At 48.3% G+C, this 19,465-nt stretch overlaps 16 protein-coding genes across 16 annotated transcripts; 8 read left to right on the top strand and 8 right to left on the bottom strand.

Moving 5' to 3' along the window:
* Positions 1 to 39: 39 nt before the first annotated feature.
* On the top strand, positions 40 to 1,551 carry OGAPHI_004073 (uncharacterized protein; the record flags this gene model as incomplete). Its single annotated transcript, XM_046205111.1, has 1 exon — positions 40 to 1,551. One exon carries the CDS (start codon positions 40 to 42, stop codon positions 1,549 to 1,551), a length of 1,512 nt encoding a protein of 503 aa, XP_046061088.1.
* On the bottom strand, positions 114 to 989 carry OGAPHI_004074 (uncharacterized protein; the record flags this gene model as incomplete). Its single annotated transcript, XM_046205112.1, has 3 exons — positions 114 to 223; positions 378 to 772; positions 865 to 989. 3 exons carry the CDS (start codon positions 987 to 989, stop codon positions 114 to 116), a joined length of 630 nt encoding a protein of 209 aa, XP_046061089.1.
* Positions 1,552 to 1,698: 147 nt separating the features above from the next.
* Positions 1,699 to 2,166, top strand: OGAPHI_004072 (uncharacterized protein; the record flags this gene model as incomplete). The annotated part of the gene is made up of 1 exon (XM_046205110.1): positions 1,699 to 2,166. The coding sequence occupies one exon, from the start codon at positions 1,699 to 1,701 to the stop codon at positions 2,164 to 2,166; it is 468 nt and encodes a 155-aa protein (XP_046061087.1).
* Position 2,167: 1 nt separating this feature from the next.
* On the bottom strand, positions 2,168 to 4,633 carry OGAPHI_004070 (uncharacterized protein; the record flags this gene model as incomplete). The annotated part of the gene is made up of 1 exon (XM_046205108.1): positions 2,168 to 4,633. One exon carries the CDS (start codon positions 4,631 to 4,633, stop codon positions 2,168 to 2,170), a length of 2,466 nt encoding a protein of 821 aa, XP_046061085.1.
* On the top strand, positions 3,456 to 3,977 carry OGAPHI_004071 (uncharacterized protein; the record flags this gene model as incomplete). Its single annotated transcript, XM_046205109.1, has 1 exon — positions 3,456 to 3,977. The coding sequence occupies one exon, from the start codon at positions 3,456 to 3,458 to the stop codon at positions 3,975 to 3,977; it is 522 nt and encodes a 173-aa protein (XP_046061086.1).
* Positions 4,634 to 4,729: 96 nt separating the features above from the next.
* On the top strand, positions 4,730 to 7,336 carry OGAPHI_004069 (uncharacterized protein; the record flags this gene model as incomplete). The annotated part of the gene is made up of 1 exon (XM_046205107.1): positions 4,730 to 7,336. The coding sequence occupies one exon, from the start codon at positions 4,730 to 4,732 to the stop codon at positions 7,334 to 7,336; it is 2,607 nt and encodes an 868-aa protein (XP_046061084.1).
* A 95-nt stretch (positions 7,337 to 7,431) lies between these two features.
* On the top strand, positions 7,432 to 8,379 carry OGAPHI_004068 (uncharacterized protein; the record flags this gene model as incomplete). The annotated part of the gene is made up of 1 exon (XM_046205106.1): positions 7,432 to 8,379. One exon carries the CDS (start codon positions 7,432 to 7,434, stop codon positions 8,377 to 8,379), a length of 948 nt encoding a protein of 315 aa, XP_046061083.1.
* A 1-nt stretch (position 8,380) lies between these two features.
* OGAPHI_004067 (uncharacterized protein) lies at positions 8,381 to 9,787 on the bottom strand (the record flags this gene model as incomplete). Its single annotated transcript, XM_046205104.1, has 1 exon — positions 8,381 to 9,787. One exon carries the CDS (start codon positions 9,785 to 9,787, stop codon positions 8,381 to 8,383), a length of 1,407 nt encoding a protein of 468 aa, XP_046061082.1.
* Positions 9,788 to 9,836: 49 nt separating this feature from the next.
* OGAPHI_004065 (uncharacterized protein) lies at positions 9,837 to 12,269 on the top strand (the record flags this gene model as incomplete). The annotated part of the gene is made up of 1 exon (XM_046205102.1): positions 9,837 to 12,269. One exon carries the CDS (start codon positions 9,837 to 9,839, stop codon positions 12,267 to 12,269), a length of 2,433 nt encoding a protein of 810 aa, XP_046061080.1.
* Positions 11,438 to 11,872, bottom strand: OGAPHI_004066 (uncharacterized protein; the record flags this gene model as incomplete). The annotated part of the gene is made up of 1 exon (XM_046205103.1): positions 11,438 to 11,872. One exon carries the CDS (start codon positions 11,870 to 11,872, stop codon positions 11,438 to 11,440), a length of 435 nt encoding a protein of 144 aa, XP_046061081.1.
* A 57-nt stretch (positions 12,270 to 12,326) lies between the features above and the next one.
* Positions 12,327 to 13,760, top strand: OGAPHI_004064 (uncharacterized protein; the record flags this gene model as incomplete). The annotated part of the gene is made up of 1 exon (XM_046205101.1): positions 12,327 to 13,760. One exon carries the CDS (start codon positions 12,327 to 12,329, stop codon positions 13,758 to 13,760), a length of 1,434 nt encoding a protein of 477 aa, XP_046061079.1.
* A 6-nt stretch (positions 13,761 to 13,766) lies between these two features.
* Positions 13,767 to 14,792, bottom strand: OGAPHI_004063 (uncharacterized protein; the record flags this gene model as incomplete). The annotated part of the gene is made up of 1 exon (XM_046205100.1): positions 13,767 to 14,792. One exon carries the CDS (start codon positions 14,790 to 14,792, stop codon positions 13,767 to 13,769), a length of 1,026 nt encoding a protein of 341 aa, XP_046061078.1.
* A 1,288-nt stretch (positions 14,793 to 16,080) lies between these two features.
* Positions 16,081 to 17,235, bottom strand: OGAPHI_004062 (uncharacterized protein; the record flags this gene model as incomplete). The annotated part of the gene is made up of 1 exon (XM_046205099.1): positions 16,081 to 17,235. One exon carries the CDS (start codon positions 17,233 to 17,235, stop codon positions 16,081 to 16,083), a length of 1,155 nt encoding a protein of 384 aa, XP_046061077.1.
* A 336-nt stretch (positions 17,236 to 17,571) lies between these two features.
* Positions 17,572 to 19,083, top strand: OGAPHI_004060 (uncharacterized protein; the record flags this gene model as incomplete). Its single annotated transcript, XM_046205097.1, has 1 exon — positions 17,572 to 19,083. One exon carries the CDS (start codon positions 17,572 to 17,574, stop codon positions 19,081 to 19,083), a length of 1,512 nt encoding a protein of 503 aa, XP_046061075.1.
* OGAPHI_004061 (uncharacterized protein) lies at positions 17,997 to 18,290 on the bottom strand (the record flags this gene model as incomplete). Its single annotated transcript, XM_046205098.1, has 1 exon — positions 17,997 to 18,290. The coding sequence occupies one exon, from the start codon at positions 18,288 to 18,290 to the stop codon at positions 17,997 to 17,999; it is 294 nt and encodes a 97-aa protein (XP_046061076.1).
* A 62-nt stretch (positions 19,084 to 19,145) lies between the features above and the next one.
* Positions 19,146 to 19,403, bottom strand: OGAPHI_004059 (uncharacterized protein; the record flags this gene model as incomplete). The annotated part of the gene is made up of 1 exon (XM_046205096.1): positions 19,146 to 19,403. The coding sequence occupies one exon, from the start codon at positions 19,401 to 19,403 to the stop codon at positions 19,146 to 19,148; it is 258 nt and encodes an 85-aa protein (XP_046061074.1).
* Positions 19,404 to 19,465: the final 62 nt, after the last annotated feature.

The following is a 19,465-nucleotide window of genomic DNA, read 5'->3' as shown; positions in this document are numbered from 1 at the left end:
TTTCAAAATTTTTTAAAACTTTTCAATCCTGTTTATAGCATGTCGTATGTGTTGACAGAGACCGCAGCAGGCTATGCTCTGTTGAAGGCCTCGGACAAGAAGATTTACAAGTCTCAAAGTTTGATCCAGGATTTAAACAGCAGCGACAAGGTGTTAAAACAATTCAAGATTGCAGCTTTTTCCAAGTTCAGTTCTGCCGCTAATGCTCTTGAAGAAGCCTCTTCTGTGATAGACGGTAAGGTTTCTTCTCAGTTGCAGAAGTTGTTGGACGAGACTAAGCAGGAGAAAAAATCGACTCTGCTTGTTTCGGACACCAAGTTGGCCAATGCGATCAACAAGCTGGGACTCAACTGGTCTGTGGTCAGCGACGCTGCTACTCTGGATATCTACAGAGCTGTTAGAGAGTATCTGCCAGAGCTGTTGCCAGGTATGACCGACAAGGACCTGTCCACCATGTCTCTTGGTCTTGCCCACTCTATTGGCAGACACAAGCTTAAGTTCAGTGCCGACAAGGTTGATGTCATGATTGTCCAAGCTATCGCACTTCTTGACGATCTCGACAAGGAGCTGAATACCTACGCTATGAGATGTAAAGAATGGTACGGATGGCATTTCCCTGAGCTCGCCAAGATCATTGTTGACTCTGTTGCTTTTGCCAGAGTGATTTTGACCATGGGAGTTAGAACTAATGCTGCCTCCACCGATTTCAGCGAGATCTTGCCAGAGGAGGCCGAGGCCCAGGTCAAGGCTGCTGCTGAGGTTTCTATGGGTACTGAGATCACCGAGGACGACTTGGCAAACATCAAGGCACTGGCCGAGCAGATTGTCGAATTTGCTGCTTATAGAGAACAACTGTCCAACTACCTTTCGTCGAGAATGAAGGCCATTGCTCCTAATCTCACTTCATTGGTTGGAGAGCTTGTTGGAGCTAGATTGATTGCCCATGCCGGATCCATAATCTCTCTTGCCAAGGCTCCAGCTTCCACCATTCAGATTTTGGGAGCAGAGAAGGCATTGTTCAGAGCTTTGAAGACCAAGCACGACACACCGAAATACGGTCTTTTGTACCATGCATCGCTGATCGGACAGGCATCTGGAAGAAACAAGGGTAAGATCGCCAGAGTTCTTGCTGCCAAGGCCGCTGTTGCTCTCAGATACGATGCTCTTTCCGAGGAGAGAGACGATTCTGGCGACTACGGACTGTCTGTGAGGGCCAAGGTTGAGTCTAGATTGAGCGCTTTGGAAGGAAGAGACTTGAGAACCACCAACATTGTGAAGGAGCAGCAGAAAGTGGACTTGACTCCTGCCAAGGGATACAACGCCGATGCTGACACTATGGACGTTGCTGATTCCGATGACGAGGACGATTCCGACGAGGAGGAGAAGAAGGAGAAGAAGAAGGAGAAGAAAGAGAAGAAAGAGAAGAAAGAGAAGAAAGAAAAGAAGGAGAAGAAGGATAAGAAAGAAAAGAAGGACAAGAAGGAGAAGAAGCGGAAGAGAGAGGACGACGACGAGAAGAAGTCGAAGAAAGAAAAGAAAGCTAAGAAATGAAGCTGAGTAGATTTCGAGCAGCTCCTGAATGCCTGTTCTCGCTAGTTATATATTTGATTTAATGCGAAAAAAAAAGATTGGTATAAAAAGTTTATTTGGGTAATGTCTTCTGATCTTGGCCAGGTCAAGCGACTGCTCAATCGGCTCATGACCGGTCTTAACGACGAGTATTTGGAGAACGAGGGGTTGCTGACCAAGCTAAAAGACCTGTGTGCGGCCAAGGGACTCAATTACAACGAGTTGATTGCCCAAGAGGCTCCGAACGTGGATTACAACCTGCCGCAGGACGACAGAGAAATACACCGTTTGGAGGAACAAAGAAACGCTCTTTTGTCGCGATTACAAAAGGAGGAGTTTTTTTCCAAAAAGTACGAGGACATCTTGCAGAAACACCAGGAATTGGTGTCTTTACTTGGGTCAAACATAGAAAACAAGGCCAATTTCGACGCGGAGTATTCACAGGTCTATAAAAGTTTAGTTGATGGGAAACTAGCGCAGTACGATTCCAACTTGAGTTTCCTGGATCAACAACTCATTCGCTCAAAATTACAGTACCAATCGACGCTCGAGAAGCTGAGATCGCAAACAGAGGCTCTCAACAAACAGCTAGACTGACTCATTTGGTTTTGGTCTCCAACTCGTCCTGCTCGCTATAATACTTCTCAAGGAAATGCGACACACGTCTGTTACGGTCGATCAGTTTCCACTGCTCCTCAATCCGCGTGTTGTCCACCTGATGGAACAGATAATGCCATAGTGCATTCAAATAGCTGATCACCACAAACAGGAGTAGTTGCGGGCGATCCAAGATAGCCGAGAAACTAATCTTCTGCGGCCTTTCCACCCGAACTTTCGGCGAAGCTTCCTGTGTTGCGGCGAGCTCTTGGATGTCGTGTTCCAGAACGTTCATTTTGAAATCGTTCAGGTTTTTCAAACTCGTCTCCACTTCTTTGGTCTTTTGCAACAACAACCGCAGTTCATACTTTAGTCTCGCATTAATCTTATAGTTCTTCACAAGCTTGTCGTTCACCTCGTGCGAGCGTTTTGCCAGCTTGGAGTAGTCATTCTTGGACGATTCGAATGCAACGGCGTATTTCGAAAGCTTCAATTTCTCAACAAGTTGCATCTTGGACTCATAGACATACTGTTTGAAATCGTTAGCTCCGTTCACAATGTCCAGTTTGTACTTGCTCAAGAGCTTCAAATACTCGACAGCAAGACATTCGATAGAAACCACGTCCTTGGTGGTGAACTCGTCTATTCCTGCCGTTAAAGAGTCTTCCACCAGAGAAAACGAGCTGCTCCGTTTCAATCTTAGCGCTCTTGATTGTACCGGAGTCTGCGAATGGAGGATCTCGTTTCCAATCTGCTGGTCAGAGGAAAGCAGTTCTATGGTGTGAACGTTCATTTCCTTATTCACCGACGGAATCGAGTGCCTTCTGGTCAATCTGCAGTTGAACAGACCTATCTGGACATCATCCTGTTCGGCACTATCACCATAGTATGGGTTCACCTGCGAGCTCATCGCAGAAGGAATCTCGCTGTCCTGGAAACTGCCACCGATGATCAGTCTCTTGGATTTCTGCTTACGCAGAGGCTCTTCGTATTGTCTATTTCTGTCCGAAGCCAATGGTCCCAACGACATTAGCGACGGTCCAAGCGCTTTTCCACTAGATGACGTGGTATTTGGGTCGGACTCCATGCCTGAGTCGTCGTATATAGACGATGCTCCATACGGGTAGCTGCTCTGTCGGTTATGGTGCTTGGCAATGCTTGCCAGACTAGTTTTATCAACGTCCGGCTCGTACCCTTTATTCTTCCACAAATGGTTGAGCCTCTTTCCATGTGCGAGCTGGACAATCTGCTCAATGTCCTGACAATTCGAGATTCTAGTGTCGGATGCCATGTCCTGGTCTTTGAGCGGCTTTTTATTTGCGGGAGCAGACAGTTTTAGCGTTTGCAAGGTTTTCCCCGAAGTGAAGTCAATCACTGTGTTTTTCACCAGTTTTCTCATCTTGTTCAGGTCTTTGGCAAAAGTCTGGTTCGAACGCGCTGAAAGGTTGATTTCCATCAGTTTTGTCAAAGTCAGCAAATCCAGCTTCCCTGAATATCCGTCGTTCTTGCCTCCTCCTGTCTTGAGCTTGTATGCTTTTTGGAACTGGATCAGTGCTACGCGAAACTTCTCGTGGTCCAAAGGATCTTTTGGAACGTTGATGTTGTTACCGGCCATTTCCAAGATGGATTTGACAACCAGTGTAAAACCAAGAATCGACAGAATGGACGAAGAAAAAGAGGCTCCTGTTGGAAACCGCAATTTCTCTTGGCATTCGGGCAACTGGTCGATGAGTTTCCACCAGTTTGTGATAGCCTCTTCGGTCTTTTCGCAAAACAAACCGTCACATAGATTGGCATCGATCAGATCGTAGAAAAATAAAAACGTCTGTACTACCACAATGATCTCCCGCACCGCGTACGAAAGCGAAACTTCTGTAGGGACCTGGAAAATGTTTCTGAACTTCTCCTCAACAGCCTTTGTTGGTTGACGGATCACCATGGCGCTTCTTGTTCCGCATCCCAGTTTCTTCAAGTTGTAGTTCACCACAAATAACGAGTACATTTCTCTGATATCGCCTCGAGGAAGCGGGATCAAAGTGAGCGAGGACTCCAGCTGCGAGAGGTTGGTGATGTGAATAATACCTTGATCGGTCTCGGTGGGGGAAGAATGTTTCGATTCGAGCAAATCAGCCACATACTGCTGGAACGAGCGGGGCCATCGCAAAGGGTCGTTCAGAATCTGAACCTTATGACAAACAATCATATCGTTGGAGTCGCCTGTGTATGTGACAATGGTGTTTCGATTCAACCGCTTTGTGATCCATTGCTCAACAATATAGGCCTCATAGCCAACCATCTCAACCACACCAATGTGCTTGAGTATGTCCTCTGCGCCCACCAACGTTTCTTTCAAATGCTCATATGTAAGCCAGTCAGACACGATGAACGTCGTATAGACATCTTCGCTCAAATGCAAGTCCTTCGGGTCCAGCAAAGGCATCTCGCCCACGCTAGCAGAGACAGACATTGCAATATATTACTAAAATATTTGTCGTGTGCGGCGCACATATATTATATAATTCGCTTATATCTTCTGTGCTGTTAATTAAATAAATCTCAAGAGATGAGTTCCGACTCCAAAGAGGCCATTTTCCGGTCCGCAGATATGCTGCTGGTTCAGTTCTACATAGCATCCGAGATTTCTCGAGATTGTGTGTCTGTTTTAGGGCAGCTCGGAAACGTTCAATTTCGCGACATGAATCAGAACGTGAACGCCTTCCAACGCTCGTTTGTGAAAGAGATCCGTCGTTTAGGCAACACACAGCGCCAATTGCGGTATCTAGACAGTGTCATTCGCAAACAGCAAGTTCGCGTCCCGGTCGTTTCGTGGGACCATCTTGTGGTGCCTTCAGGTACACAGGGGCCGGATATAACCCGAGGACCTAGCAAGTCCCAGATCGATGATCTGGTCAGCGTGGTTGAGCAATACGAACAGAACATCCGTCACATGGACGAGAATTACGAGCAATTGGTCAATAATGCAGCCTCTTTACTCGAACACCGTGTTGTTCTTCAAGGAACAAGAAGATTTTTCGAAAGTCGGCTCAGTTTGGAATTGGCCGATGATACATCTCCGTTGAGCCAACTACGCGAAACCCAAGACGAGGGAGATCATCTTTTGGCCGAGGACCGTTTGTTGGAAAATGGACGGCTCAACCAAACTGCAGAGCTGAACATTATGGGCTCCACAATGAACTTTATCAGTGGAACCATTGAGAGCGACAAGTTTCTAACTTTGCAACGGATATTATGGCGTGTCTTGCGTGGTAACCTTTACATCAATCACGTTCCAATAGAAGAGCCTATTTTGGATCCAAAAACAAACCAGCATAAAGATAAATACATTTTCCTGATCTTCACCCATGGAGAAACGCTCATCTCAAGGTGCAAGAAGATTGTCGAGTCGCTGGATGGTACGTTGTACTCGGTGGATAGCGACTATGAGGTGTTCAAGTCCCAGCTTGACGAGATTAACACAAAAATCAGAGACTTGAATGAGGTCACAGAGCATACACAGGACCGGCTTTTATTAGAGCTGAAAGAGGTGGCTGCCGATATTGAGCGTTGGAAGATCGAGATCGCTAAAGAGAAGGGGATTTACTCTGTTTTGAATCTGTTCAATTACGACCAGACCAGAAGATGCTTGATTGCAGAAGGATGGATCCCCACCAACGACCTCGGAATTATCAAGTCCTCTCTCCGCGAGGTCACCGAAACCTCAGGCACAGATATCAACTCGGTGGTGAATGTGATCAACACTAATAAGACTCCGCCAACGTTCCACCGTACAAATAAGTTCACCGAGGCATTCCAGAGCATTATCGACGCATATGGAATAGCAACTTATCAGGAAGTGAACCCTGGTCTTGCAGCAGTTGTGACTTTCCCATTCATGTTTGCTATCATGTTTGGAGATGTGGGTCACGGTATTGTGCTGTTTTTGGCCGCACTTGCTCTCGTTTTGAATGAAAAGAAGATCGGAGCAATTAAAAATAGAGACGAGATATTCGATATGGCATACACTGGAAGATACATCTTGATATTGATGGGAGCTTTCTCGATTTACACTGGATTCCTTTATAATGATTTATTCTCCAAGTCCATGACATTCTTCAAATCTGGATGGAAATGGCCAGAAACCTGGAAAGAAGGTGACACCATCACAGGAACACAAAGCGGCGTGTACCCAATTGGACTCGATCCAGCATGGCACGGAACCGAAAACAACCTTCTGTTCACCAATTCATACAAGATGAAGCTGTCGATTCTGATGGGATTTGCTCACATGTCGTACTCGTTCTACTTTTCGCTTGTCAATTACAGGTTTTTCAATTCTCGCGTTGATGTCATTGGAAACTTCCTTCCAGGATTGTTTTTCATGCAGAGTATCTTTGGATATCTCTCTTTGACCATCATCTACAAATGGTGTATTGACTGGATCAAGATCGAGAAGCCTGCACCTAGTTTACTGAACATGTTGATCAACATGTTTTTGTCTCCTGGAAGCATCGAGGAACAGCTGTATCCAGGACAGGGCTTTGTGCAGGTTGTTTTGGTGTTGATTGCACTGGTCTGTGTTCCTTGGCTGCTTCTATACAAACCTCTGACGTTGAAAAAGATGAATACCCAGTCTGTCGAACTAGGATACACAGATCTGCACGAACACAACCAGGCTGTGCAGCTGGGCCAGACCGACGAGCAAGAATCCATAGTGTCACCGGAGGAATCGCTGAGCGAGGACTTTTTCCTGATCAACGAGGCAGACGAGGCGCCAGAGAAGTTTGAGTTTGGAGACGTGATGATCCACCAGGTGATCCACACCATCGAGTTCTGCTTGAACTGCGTTTCTCACACTGCTTCGTATCTGCGTCTGTGGGCCCTTTCTCTGGCCCATAACCAGCTTTCTGCCGTGCTTTGGGACATGACGATTGCCAACTCGTTTGTTTCGTACAAGGACAAGGGGTTTGCTGGGTGTGTGATTGTGTTTTTCCTGTTTGGCATGTGGTTTGTGCTGACTGTCTGTATCTTGGTGGTTATGGAAGGTACTTCTGCCATGCTGCACTCGCTGAGATTACATTGGGTCGAGGCCATGTCCAAGTTCTTCGAGGGTGAAGGTTATGCATACACGCCGTTCTCGTTCTACAAGATTCTGAACGAGCTAGAAGAGTGATCTGAACGGCTCGAGTGCACACTTTATATTTTTTCAGGGCTGTGTATTATTTACATAACCAAAAAGGCTCTAAATATTTTAAACGTAATCAACATATGAAGGATAAGAAGGGAAGACGCAAAGATGCTATTGAGAGATTCATAGAGTCTGATCAGACGGTTGTTCTTTCGAGTTTGAACCAGTTGCGGTATACGATTTTGTGCGAAGGACTGCCCAAAGAAGGAGGACTGTGTCCGTATCGAACGTATGTCTGGTCGATTTTGTTGCGTGTGGAGCCGTTGGATATTGACTACTACTCGAAACTGGTGGACCAAGGGCCGTCGGACGCGTTTTCCAAGATTCAAAATGACGCGTTTAGAACTTTCCAGAAAGACGAGGAGTTCAATAAGAAGGTTTCTACTGGTGTTCTTATGAGAATACTCAACTCGCACGCTTTGGAGGTGGAGAGCATGCAATTGCACAAATCCGAGATCTTGGCGTCTCCATATGTCCAAGGAATGAACGTCCTGGCTGCACCTTTTGCGTACGTGTGCAGGAGCGAGGTTGAAGCGTTCGCCCTTTACTCACAGCTGGTTGACCACCAGATCCCAACATACACCACCCCAAACCTGATGGGGGTGCTCAACGGAGTCAAGTTGGTGGACATAATATTACAATTAATTGATGCCAAGCTATACAACCATCTCAAGTCCAAGATGCTCACGGCGAAAATATATGCGCTTCCTTCCGTTCTAACGTTGAGTGCTTGCACTCCGCCGTTGGACCACGTTCTGGAGCTATGGGATTTTCTGTTCAGTTACGGCGTTCATCTGAACATTTTCTTTGTTGTGGCCCAGACGATTCTCATTCGCGACGAGCTGCTGAAATCGTCAAACCCAATGATCCAGCTTCGAGAGCTGCCGAAACTGGACGCACGCAAAATTATCAAGCTGTCTCTGACTTTGGTGAAGAAGACTCCCGATAAGCTATACGACCTGATTGTGAGACATGTGCGCGAGGATGTGGAGGACGAGATCGCAGAGATGGAGTTAGCAAGTGGATAGTTCACAACAGATTGGAGTCGAAATCCTCTTCGTCAAAGTACGCCGCTAGTATCGTTCTTCCGTTGAAACTGCGGCCAGCAAGGGAGCTGACACACTTGGACGCGTCTTCCTCAGAAACAAACTTGACATAGATCCGACCAACCTCGGGTCTGGTGGCCATCCCTGGCCGGAAGTCTGCTGGTGGCTTGGGAATGACCACTTTTTCAAACTGCCCGTGCAGAGCGCATTCAGTTTCGAATGCAACTTTGAAATCGTTGTACCTCACCGAGTCCACCAGATCCTCCACTGGGAGACAGTTAATGAACTGGACAACTTTGGAGACCGCGTGTTTGGAGATTTTCTCGGTGCTCTGCAACGTTGGAAACAGCGTCTCAGCAGAAAGAATAGCAGACTGTGTGTAATGGTGTTTACTGTTTTCGCAGACTTTGATCACCTCCAGCTCCTGATCGTCAATCACGAGCTCTTGAAGTCTATCCAAAACGTTCGAGTCGTCGCTTAATAACTCAAAAAATGCGATTCCCTTTGATTCGTACGACAGTTTGTCCAGTAATTGCGTGAGCGACCGAAGTTTGCCAAACGGCTTAAGCAGGTCCACCAAAGCCTCCCTTGGAGTGCCAAATGGAACGTTTCTCACGGCGTAGAGCTGGTTGCACTCGATGACTTCGTCCAGAGGTTCATCGGGAACAGTTTTGTCCTGCGGATCGAAAACAACGTACTCGTTTGGTCTGTCGAACGTGAGCATGGTATTCAGCTCAGGGACGTCAGTCCCCGTCAATGCGAAAAGAACGGTAGCCACCATTGAACGAGTAGTGTTGACAATCATCCTGTTGCGGTCGGCGGTCGGCTGAAGGTCAAGCTTGACATTATCGTAGCTAACATTGGGGATGGTGTTTGTCAAGAGGAAGTTTTCAAGGTACTTTTTCACTCTTTCAGGTCTGACCACGGCGAAATCCGCTGTAAGAACGAGTTTTTTCGCCATGCGCGAGTCCAACGGAGTCAGTTTCGAGTCCTGGAATGCAGACGAGCGATAATTCGTGGTTGCGTGCGAAAGAAGCCTTTGGATCTCTGATTTGTCTGTGCTTCTGGAACTTGCTCCTGGTTCCGTGAAAAGACCGCAAGCTTTGGCCCGGGCAGCAGAGACTCCTTCAAACCCTTCGGCAGGCTTGTCCCATAACGAAACGCGTGGAATCTTGTGCAAGGGCGGCTGGGAGTCCGAATAGTGCGGTCTCCCATTGCTGGGTCTATTGTTTCTAGGTCTACCATACTGTCGGTCATAGTAGTCTCCGCGGTATGAGTGGCGATAGTCTCTGTAATGATTGTCACGGCGGTCGCGATAGCCGTCTCTATCATTTCTTCCGCCGCGGTAGTCCCGCTGTGGCCCCCCTGGGCCCCTTGGAAGGTTTTGCATTTTGTAATATTTTTTTTCTACATTATTTTTCCTCTTTATTGACACCTGGATGAAGCTTTCTGGATATTTGGCGCTTTTTCTCCTTATTGCAAAAGCATGGGCGTCTATTCTAGCCATTGATTTTGGCCTGGAGTATTCCAAGGCGGCCATGATTGCGCCCGGGGTCTCGTTTGATCTGATCTTGACCGACGACAGCAAGCGGAAACACCAGTCAGGGGTGGCGATTTTGGCTAATGACGGCGATATCGAGCGCAAGTTCAACTCCCATGCATTCAGCGCATGTACAAGAACACCACAGAGCTGTTTTTTTGACCTCAAGACGCTCCTGGGTCGCCAGATCGACGACCCTGAAGTGACACGTTTCGAGAAAAATCACCCAGCACTCAAGGTTGTGGAGTCGAAAAACCAGCGTCGCACCGTCGCCTTCACCGTCGGAGACGAAACGTACTCGGTCGAGGAAGTTCTTGGAATGGTTTTCGAGGAGATCAAAAAACAGGCCGAGGCCAACTGGGATCAGTCGATTGGAGGCTCTGGAAATACCATTTCGGACGTGGTCATCTCTGTTCCTGGATACCTGGGCCAGGCCCAGCGCACTGCGTTGATCGACTCGGCAGAGATTGCCGGGTTGAACGTGGTTGCCTTGATCGACGACGGACTCGCAGTTGCCCTGAACTACGCTTCCACTAGAGAGTTCCCTGAGAAACAGTACCATGTGATCTACGACATGGGAGCAGGCTCTACCAAGGCCACTCTTGTGTCGTTTGCACAGGAGAATGGAACGTTGAAGATCGAAAATGAAGGGTACGGCTTTGACGAGTCGTTTGGCGGAAGTCTGCTGACCCAGTCGTTGAAAGAAATCATTGAGGACAAGTTCTTGGCTCAGCAGAAAAAACTCAAGAGTTCTGCCTTGGCCGCAGATTCTAGAGCTAACAATAGACTCTGGCAGGCCGCCGAAAAAGCAAAGCTTGTTCTTAGTGCCAACACAGAAACCAAGGTGTCTGTGGAGTCTTTGATCAATGACATCGACTTAAAAGTCACGGTGTCTAGAGATGAGTTTGAGGAGTACGTTACTCAACACATGGATCGAGTCATTGCTCCGCTGACCAAAGCAGCGGGCACTGCCAACGTCGATTCAGTGATTCTGGCTGGTGGTTCCACCAGAGTTCCGTTTGTTCAAAAACATTTGGTGAAATATTTGGGAACAGACGACTTGCTCAGTAAGAACGTTAATGCCGACGAGGCTGCCGTTTTCGGTGCACTTCTAGGCGGCGTTTCGATTTCCGGCAAATTCAGAACCAAGCCGATCGAGCTTGTCCAGCGTACTACTAGAAACTACGAGCTCAACGCTGGATCTCAAGAGACAGTTGTTTTTTCGGAGAACGAGCCATCTGGCTCTGTGAGTGTTGCATTGAGCGGATTGAAGGACACGTTTGGCGATTTGGAGATTGATTTCTTGGAAGACGGCGTGCTGTACTCGCAGTACAAGTTTAAAAACGATTTGAATTCGACTGTTTGTCCAAATGGCGTGGAATACTACGCCAACTGCTCGCTTTCCACCGGCAAAGTGTTCTCGCTTAACAGTGTCGAGGCCCTGTGTCCGGGCGAAGAACCTGTCAACAAGTCCCTCACCGCGAGACCAACACATGTCTCCTACAAGCCCCTGGGAGCAGCTTCCAAATACCAGTCTGCCTTGAAACTGAAGTCGCTGACCAACAAAGATAAACAGAAGCTGCAACGCGAGGAGCTGATCAACACTCTGGAGGCCTCTTTGTACGATCTCCGTGCGTACGTGGAAAACGACGAGGTGGTGGCCAACGGTCCACCCTCGATGGTTAAGAACGCCAAGGAGCTGGTGTCGGAACTGCTGGAGTGGCTGGAGGCTGTTCCAAAAGAAACGACAACTAAGGAGATCCAGGACAAGCACGACGAGGTGCGTGTGGCCAAGATCAAGATCCAGACGTATGTTTCTCTTGGCGACCGGCTTCTGAGTCTGGAAGAATTCTCGAGACTCAAGGAAAAAGCTCTTGAAACCATGTACAACTTACAGGACTTCATGTTGACGATGTCGGAGGACGCGTTTGCCATGAAGGCCAATTACACGGAGCTGGGACTGGACTTCGAGGACGCCAACAAGCGCATCAAGATCAAGGTCCCGGAGATTGACGAGCAGGAGCTGCAGGGCAGAATGAAGCGGATCAGCGACTTCTGCGGCGTTGTGGAGCATTTCGAGACCCACGAGGGCGAGATAGAAACCAAGGAGAAGGAGGTGTTGTACGAACTGAGAGAAAAAGTGCTGGAGGAGCTCAAGGAGGTGCAGAGCACGTACAAGACGTTGAAACAGGTCCACGACAAACGGATCAAGGGGCTGAAGGAAAGACTCAGACGCGCTAAGAAGAAGCAGGAGGAGAAGGCCGCCACACAGCCGGTCTCCTCGGAAACGTCGCAACAACCTGTCTCTTCGTCTCTTCACGACGAGCTGTAGTCTATATAAAACCACGGCTGTGCATTTTAAATAAAGTAATCCAATAATTATTCACCAATGCCCAGCATAGACACCGAGTTGATTGCTCCGTTGTCGCGGATTTCCGAGATCCTGTTGAAACGTCCGGGCCGCGTCAGTGTGGACGGAATAAAGCGATTGGCCAACATCTACGGGTTCGAGACGTTCACCGACACGTTGGCGGTCAACGACCAGAACGACCTGGTGTTTGCGTATCCTGAGAGTCGGTCGACCACGCCGGTGGGCAAAGAGGTACCGCAGATCGAGCGGCTGTCGCTGAGCGGCAAGATTCTGCTCATAGATATCGATTTCCAGGACGGCGCGGTCAAGAACGTTGGACTGTCGAGTGCCATCAACATCGAGTCGATCGACGCGCGCAGTTACGATTTCGTGGACGGTTTTGGTAGCTTCCCGAAAGTGGGCACGATTTTGTACGAGAACCTGCAATCGACCACGTTGGACAAGTTCAACAAGAACCTGCGGCTGCTGGGCCAGCTCGACCGGCTGTCAGCGTCGGCACCGTTCGATTTATTTAACACATTCAACCTGCTGACATACAACCTGCTCAAGGCGTGTGCGGCCGAAAAAGAGCACATAGCAGATAACTCGGCCGACATATTGACGGAAAAAGAACTAGCCGCAGATTATGACGTGGGAGTGCGCGGTGTCGGGAAGGTGCTCGTGAACCAGTCGGATAAGATTGGGCTATTCCTCAAGTTTTGGCAGGATAACCGATTCCTGGCCGAGCTCGATCGGTCTGAGCGTCCGGAGTATATGCTCCACTTCAAGATCATGGAGAGTCCTCGTGCGGATCCGGTGGAGACCAAGGAGACCAAGCGCGTGGTGGAGTGGTTCAACGGTCAATGGAGTCCTGACGTGCCTCTGGATCTGCTGGTGTTGGAATTATGTCCTCCCGTGTGGATTCCCGAAGATCTGCTATTGGAGCTCGGATTGAACGAGTACGAAGTGGTCACTCCAGATAACAGTGTCTTCAACAGCACCACAGACACGCTGGACGACTTTTACCAGGAAATCAACAAAAACTATTCCTACACATTTGGAACGGAAGATCAGATAATAGAATCGTTCTTTCTAACAGGTTGCAAATTTGTGAAAATATATAAACTCAAGCTCGCAGAGCTGGACAAACTTCGGGCGCTTGTGAGCGGTCTTCGGAGCTGGTGTTTGGTCAACAACGTGGTCAGAAACCTTTTGCAAGGCCAACAAAAGACAGCCGGGTCGTCCCAGACAGATGAGCTCTGGCTGAACGATATGGTGAGAGGCAATTTGGAGAAGCTTGATAACAGTTCGGGCGCGTCGTCGGAAGTGATAAGGCTGTCTGTGGAGACTCTGGAGCCGCAGCAGATCGACCTGACCATCAGAGGCGTTTTGTTGAAGATTATAGACGGCCAGGTGAAAAGCTCGGACAAAAAGTTGGCAAAGTTGGTGACCAAGACCGAAGAGCTTTTTTGAAGTTGTTCAATAGAGCCGCGGCTGCGATTGCATAGGTGGGAAGTTCTGGCGTTGTAATGGGGGTAGCATATTTAGATGGTAATATTGGTCTTTTGACAGCGAGTTGTCGTAGCTGGATGTTCTTGAGGTTGGCTGTTTGAAATGATCGGCTTGCTGGTACTGGTCCTGCGAGCCGACCGAGCTTTGACCCTCGCGTTCGAGGTTGGAGCGCGAGCTGGCCCGTTCCAGCTTGCGTTTACGCTTCAGCTCCTCTCGTAGGTCCTTGAATTCCGAAGGAGACCGTTTCTGTCCGTGTTTCTGCAGCATGATGTGCGAGTTGAGGTGGTTTAGCGTGCCGTACGCCTTTTGACAGGATTCGTGGTTGCACTTGTACAGTCTCTGGACCTCGTGGGCCTTTCTTCTTTTGCGCTTGTTGGTCTCTGTTGATGGAGAAGGGTGGTCTTTTGGTCTTTGCGAGGGATAGGAAATCTCACCGTCGATGCTGAGCGATTGAGAGCGGAACGGAGTTGGGGCCGGGAGATGGGAAGGCCCGCCCACCTGGTGAGGCGGATGAGGGACCTGCGGAATCTGGGGAGACTGAACCTTCAATGGGAGCGGGAAGGAAGGGTATTTGGACATTGGCGGCGAGTAGTAGTGCGAGGAGTTGGGAACAGACATCCGTCCATATGGAGATGGAGGCATTTGGTCTGGGGCGGTCATTGGGGGGAGGTGGTAGTTTGGAACGAATGGTGTGGGGAGATTGAGATTTCTCAACGAAGGGATCTCCTGTCTTTGCTGCATTGGAGGAAGTAGTAGCTTTGGGGGTCTTTCGAAAGAAGACGTTACTGAAGATGTCATTCTAATGGACACCAAGATATTTAGCCCAGAGTTGGGAGGTGCAGTGCTTATATTTAGCAAAGAAGGGAACTGGTAAGGTCCAAAACTTTGGCATGGTAAAAAGTTACAGCAAGGTGCATACACGGCTGCAGGAAGAATCAAAAGGCTTATTGTGGGGATAATCTTTGCTACTTTTAGTGGGTAATTGGACTGCATAGGTAAAAGTGTGCGGTTCGAAGTTAATAGGACAGAAGATTTACGTGTGTAAAGCTAATACGAGCGCATTACGAGAAAAAAATAAAAGGCCTGGGGATCCGACAATGATGTGGGGCGGGGCTGGCCCAGATGGGCGACGTAAATCTTTTGTGTTGCCTTTTTCGCACATGGCCCCAAAACAGGAGCCGTGGGTGACACGTCGCAAAAGTAAAAACTGCAGTAAAACATAAATAGACCTGTTCCAAGACTGAACCGGACAAGTGTTTTTTTAGTAACTTGCTTTTAGATCTGTATTTTTTTAACCGGCCGATATTTTTTTTTAGTTGCATGCAACCTCAAGATGCCGCACACGTGTGGCACTCAACAAGTCCACGCTAACAATCGGAATTTGTGTCAGTTTTCTTAAGTTTGTGCATTGTGATATAGGCTTTTGGGGGGTGGGAAGCTAAGCTCGGGTCCACTGTTTTGTGACCTATGCCTGTTTTAGCCACGCTAGATGATGCATAGTCTACACTGCCCCAGTTGAACCAAACTAAGTGTGTGTTTGGACGTGCAAACAAAATGCCGGTCCTGCATGTTTTTGAGCCAAGTTCTAAGTAATGCGATGACCGACTTTGGCTCAGGGCTTTTAAAAATTCCTATTGATTCGCCTGGAAGGATCTACAGCGAAAAAAATTACTTCGGTTCTTGAAAACAGCCGAAATTGACTTTTTTTACTTATGTTTTATATTCCCGCGGTGCCGGGAGGTTCCGTTTTAGGAATTATATCCAGGTCTGCCATTTTGGCGTCAAATGTGCTTTTCCCCGGTCGGCGTTATAGATACATATTGTCCCGAGCATGCTTCATCAGGCCACAAGAAAAGGATTGGGGCAGGACTTTGGCGTTTGGGCTGCACAGTGTCGTAGCACGAAGCACACCCTCGTTCGCTGGCTTACCTGGACCGAAACTTCGTAGTCTAGTTCCAACCAATAGAATTTTACCGAATAAATGGCCGGGCGTGCACCGCCTAACGACAAGAGATCTTCTTTTTCTTCCATATTAGCCCAAACGCATGCAATCTCTCTGCGGGTCCCATCTTAGTCTGCTTCCCAAACTTGATCAATCGCGTGGCTAGTATAAAATCTGTATGTGTATATGCATTCCATAATGTGGTGGGTCCGGAGGTTTCCTTGACGTATGTACAACAAGACGCATTGCTGTTTTGGGTTCCAGATTCGGATCTCATCAGGCCCGCTACCAGATAAGTGGAGCCCGCTGCGTTTCACTTAGTTTCATCAAAATCTCAAATCACAGCCATTTCAGTGTGCAGAAGCCTAGATACATGCCGCTAAGAAATGCCAAAATTAAAAAAACATTCCCAAACGGGACGAAGTACCCAAGACTCAGAACTCCAACGATTACTCCTCCGTACACGGCTTTGCTCGCCAGTCCTAAAACATCCAACCCGCTCAGCATCGCTCGCAGCCGGTCAAACTTCTCCACCGACTCCATCAAATGCGAATTCATGCTCTCCAGCCTATTCTCCCATTCATGAAGCCGTAAGCTTATTTCACTATTCATTTCTTCGTGCCGCACCGCCATAATTTCATGTCTGCTGCTCAGATTGGACATCCATCGCTCGTTTTCTTGCTCTGTAGCTCGTCGGAACTGTCTGTTGTAGTCCGCAAACTGGTGCTGCAGCTTGGCCAGAGATTCCCCGTGCCACTTCTCCAGCTGTTGCAGAATTTGGTCTGCTGATTCTAAAGCTTTCATATGAGCCGCTTCCAATTCTTGGTTAGCATTTTGTACGTCAATGACAAGCTCTTGAAGCCTGAGATCTAAGCTCGTTAGAGATCTGTTCAACAATAGATCTAGTTGTTCGAATTTTACAAGCAAGTCTTGCTCCATCTCTTCGAACGTGGCAACCAGCCGGTCGCGGAGATTATCGAGAAACTCGCCGTTCGTGAACCTGTCCACGCGATCGATCGCACTGAGAAGCTCGTCAAACTTGCCCCACACTTCCCGGTACGTGTCCAGAAGTTTCTGTGTTTCGTATGGAGAGCTGTAATAGTGACATAGCTGCTCTATCAGGTTCAGGTATCCGAAATAAGTGGTCCACCACACAGAGTTCGACGCCAGCTCCCCAACACACTTGGCAGTATCGTGGCTCCAGCATGATCCCGGCAGTGTCAGACCTCCCTGAGAAGCCGTGTTGTTGTTGAATATGCACATGGTCAGCTGAATAGCTGTCTCTGACTTTGCCTGTTCCGTCAACGAGGTCTGGCCGTCTCCACACTCGGGCAAAACCGTGGACAAGACGTCCAGAACACACGAAGGGAAACCCAGCGTCGCGGCGTCTAGTTGTCGAGTTTCCTGGAGCTGCTGCAATGTGCTGGCAATCGACTCAGGAGACAGCGAGCTGCACGGCAGCAAGAACAGCACAAGTTTGATAAAACGTCGCATCGTGTCACAGCAGTCATTGCGTTCTGTATATATAGAGTGCTCTTGCAAGAAATGGCTGGTTTGTGCACCGTTGTCAGGTCGTTTGATATCTGATCTATCACATTAGCCAGATTGGATGAACAGAGGGTGCTTTCGCTGATTTTTAACCCGTTCACCAATCCAGGGGTGCCCATCAAGACCTGAATCAAACATATCCCCTGTTCGTCTCTCCTAATGGCCCAGTTCACGACTCCGCCAGTCAGCTACTGTGCCCCCGTCATCTGCTCCGTCTGATGACGTAATGAAAATATTTTATTTAAACCGCACACCGCCTTCTAATAATATTCTAAAAAATTTATGTCGCCATCTTTACAAGAAGAGTATCTCCCAGCCTACGAGGAGTCAACGCCTCCCGAATACGGAGAAACAGACATCGAGCTTGGTTCCGGATATAAAAAGTTCCCGCAGGATCTGAAGGAACCGGTTCCATCTTACGACTTCAACGAGAGTTTCCGTTTAGACCATCCAAAATGGAATGATTTACCGTTTGTATTTGTGTTTTTGGTCTCTGTGGTATGTTTCTGTGGAGTCTTCACCTACAGCACGAACAACATAACTGTTCCGACGCTGCATGTGAACGAGAGCCAGTCGCAACTGATGTTGATTGTTGCCATTACCGCCGTTGCCGCTACATACGCAGGAATCCTTTTACTGAAAGCCCGTCCAACAGCGTTCATTCGCGCAGGATTCATCATGAACATCTTCATGGCTCTCGGATTCAGCTACGGAGCTTTCACGAATAACAGCTTCTGGACTGGGGTGTTTTTCGGATTCGTTGCCTTGATCCATTTACTCTGGTTGATCGATATTCGCCGCAGAGCTGCTTTCAGCGCCCTGATATTGAAAACCGTCGTTGAAGTCGCACAGAGGAACCCGTCCACATGGAAGATCTCGTTTGCTGGATCGGTGGCTGCATTCGTGTTCAGCCTGCTATCCCTGGCAGCTCTGTATGGAACCCTGGAAAATTGGGGCCCCGACGACTCCGGGGTAGTCAAAGATAAGGCTAGTTTGGTCATCGTGGGCTCTCTGTTGATGTTCACCAGCGCATACATCGCAGAAGTGATGAAATCGGTCCTACACTCCACTGTTGCCGGTATCTACGGCTCGTGGTACTACCTTTCACAGGCAGATCAATGTCCACGCAACTCTGGCTCTGCTTCATTCAAGAGAACAATCACATACTCCCTGGGCTCTGTGTGTTTTGGCTCGCTGATAGTCACCGTGATCCAGACTCTCAACAACTTGGCCGCCCTCGGTAAACACTGGGCTGCCCAGGAAGGAGGACTTGCTGGCTACATTGGATTCTACATTCTCGAGATGGTGATCTCTGTGTTTGAGGCTATGGTGAGATGGATTAACGAATACGCTTATTCGCTCGTTGCTCTATATGGGCTCGATTTCCTTCATGCTGCACGGGGCGCCTTCTATGTCGTGGAGCAGAAGGGACTGACTGCGATCGTGAACGACTGTCTGATCAATACTGCGCTTGGTGTCTATTCGTTGTTTGTCGCATACGCCTGTGCGTTGGTTTCGCTTGTCTTCGTTTGTGTGACTGAGCCTGCATGGGCACAGAACGCCGAAGGCGCCTTGGACGTCAATGCCACGCTCATTATGATCCTGTTTGCAGCTGCTGCCTTTGGATTTTTCGTGGCAAACACAGCAACCAGCGTCATCCACAGCGGAACCATCACGTTCTTCATCACGCTGGCCAAGAATCCTGAAGTTTTCAAGGTCACTCATCCTGAACAGTACGCACAAATCCTCGAAAGTTATCCGGACGTGCAAAACAAACTGGAAACTGACTTTTAGTCAATAAATATAGCATATGATCGAATTGTTTGTAGTTCTGCTTGTAGTGGCCGGTTTCAAGTTCACTCCCCACTAACTAGCGTGATATTATCGCCCTTGAGTAAAATTCTGCCCAATTTGCGCTCCTTTTGCGTGTCAACCTCCACCTCAACAGCCTCGTCTATCACTATGTTCATAAACTCGTCAAATCCACGTATGATACCGGTAATTCTGACTCCGACCTGCTCGTAAAGCCATATAGTCACCCGCGACTGCTGCTGAAGATATTTGAAGATCTGATTGATGGGAGGAACCATCACTTTCTGTTTGCGTCCCGACATTAGTGCTCTGTTTGACTTTTCAGTTTATATATATTTTTCGTGATATTTTTTTTTTCGCTCCT

This window comes from Ogataea philodendri (genome assembly GCF_020536065.1).
Source record: "Ogataea philodendri strain CBS6075 chromosome Unknown scaffold2, whole genome shotgun sequence".
NCBI classification, from domain to species: Eukaryota; Fungi; Ascomycota; class Pichiomycetes; order Pichiales; family Pichiaceae; genus Ogataea; species Ogataea philodendri.
This window is presented reverse-complemented; position numbering and strand designations above follow the sequence as displayed.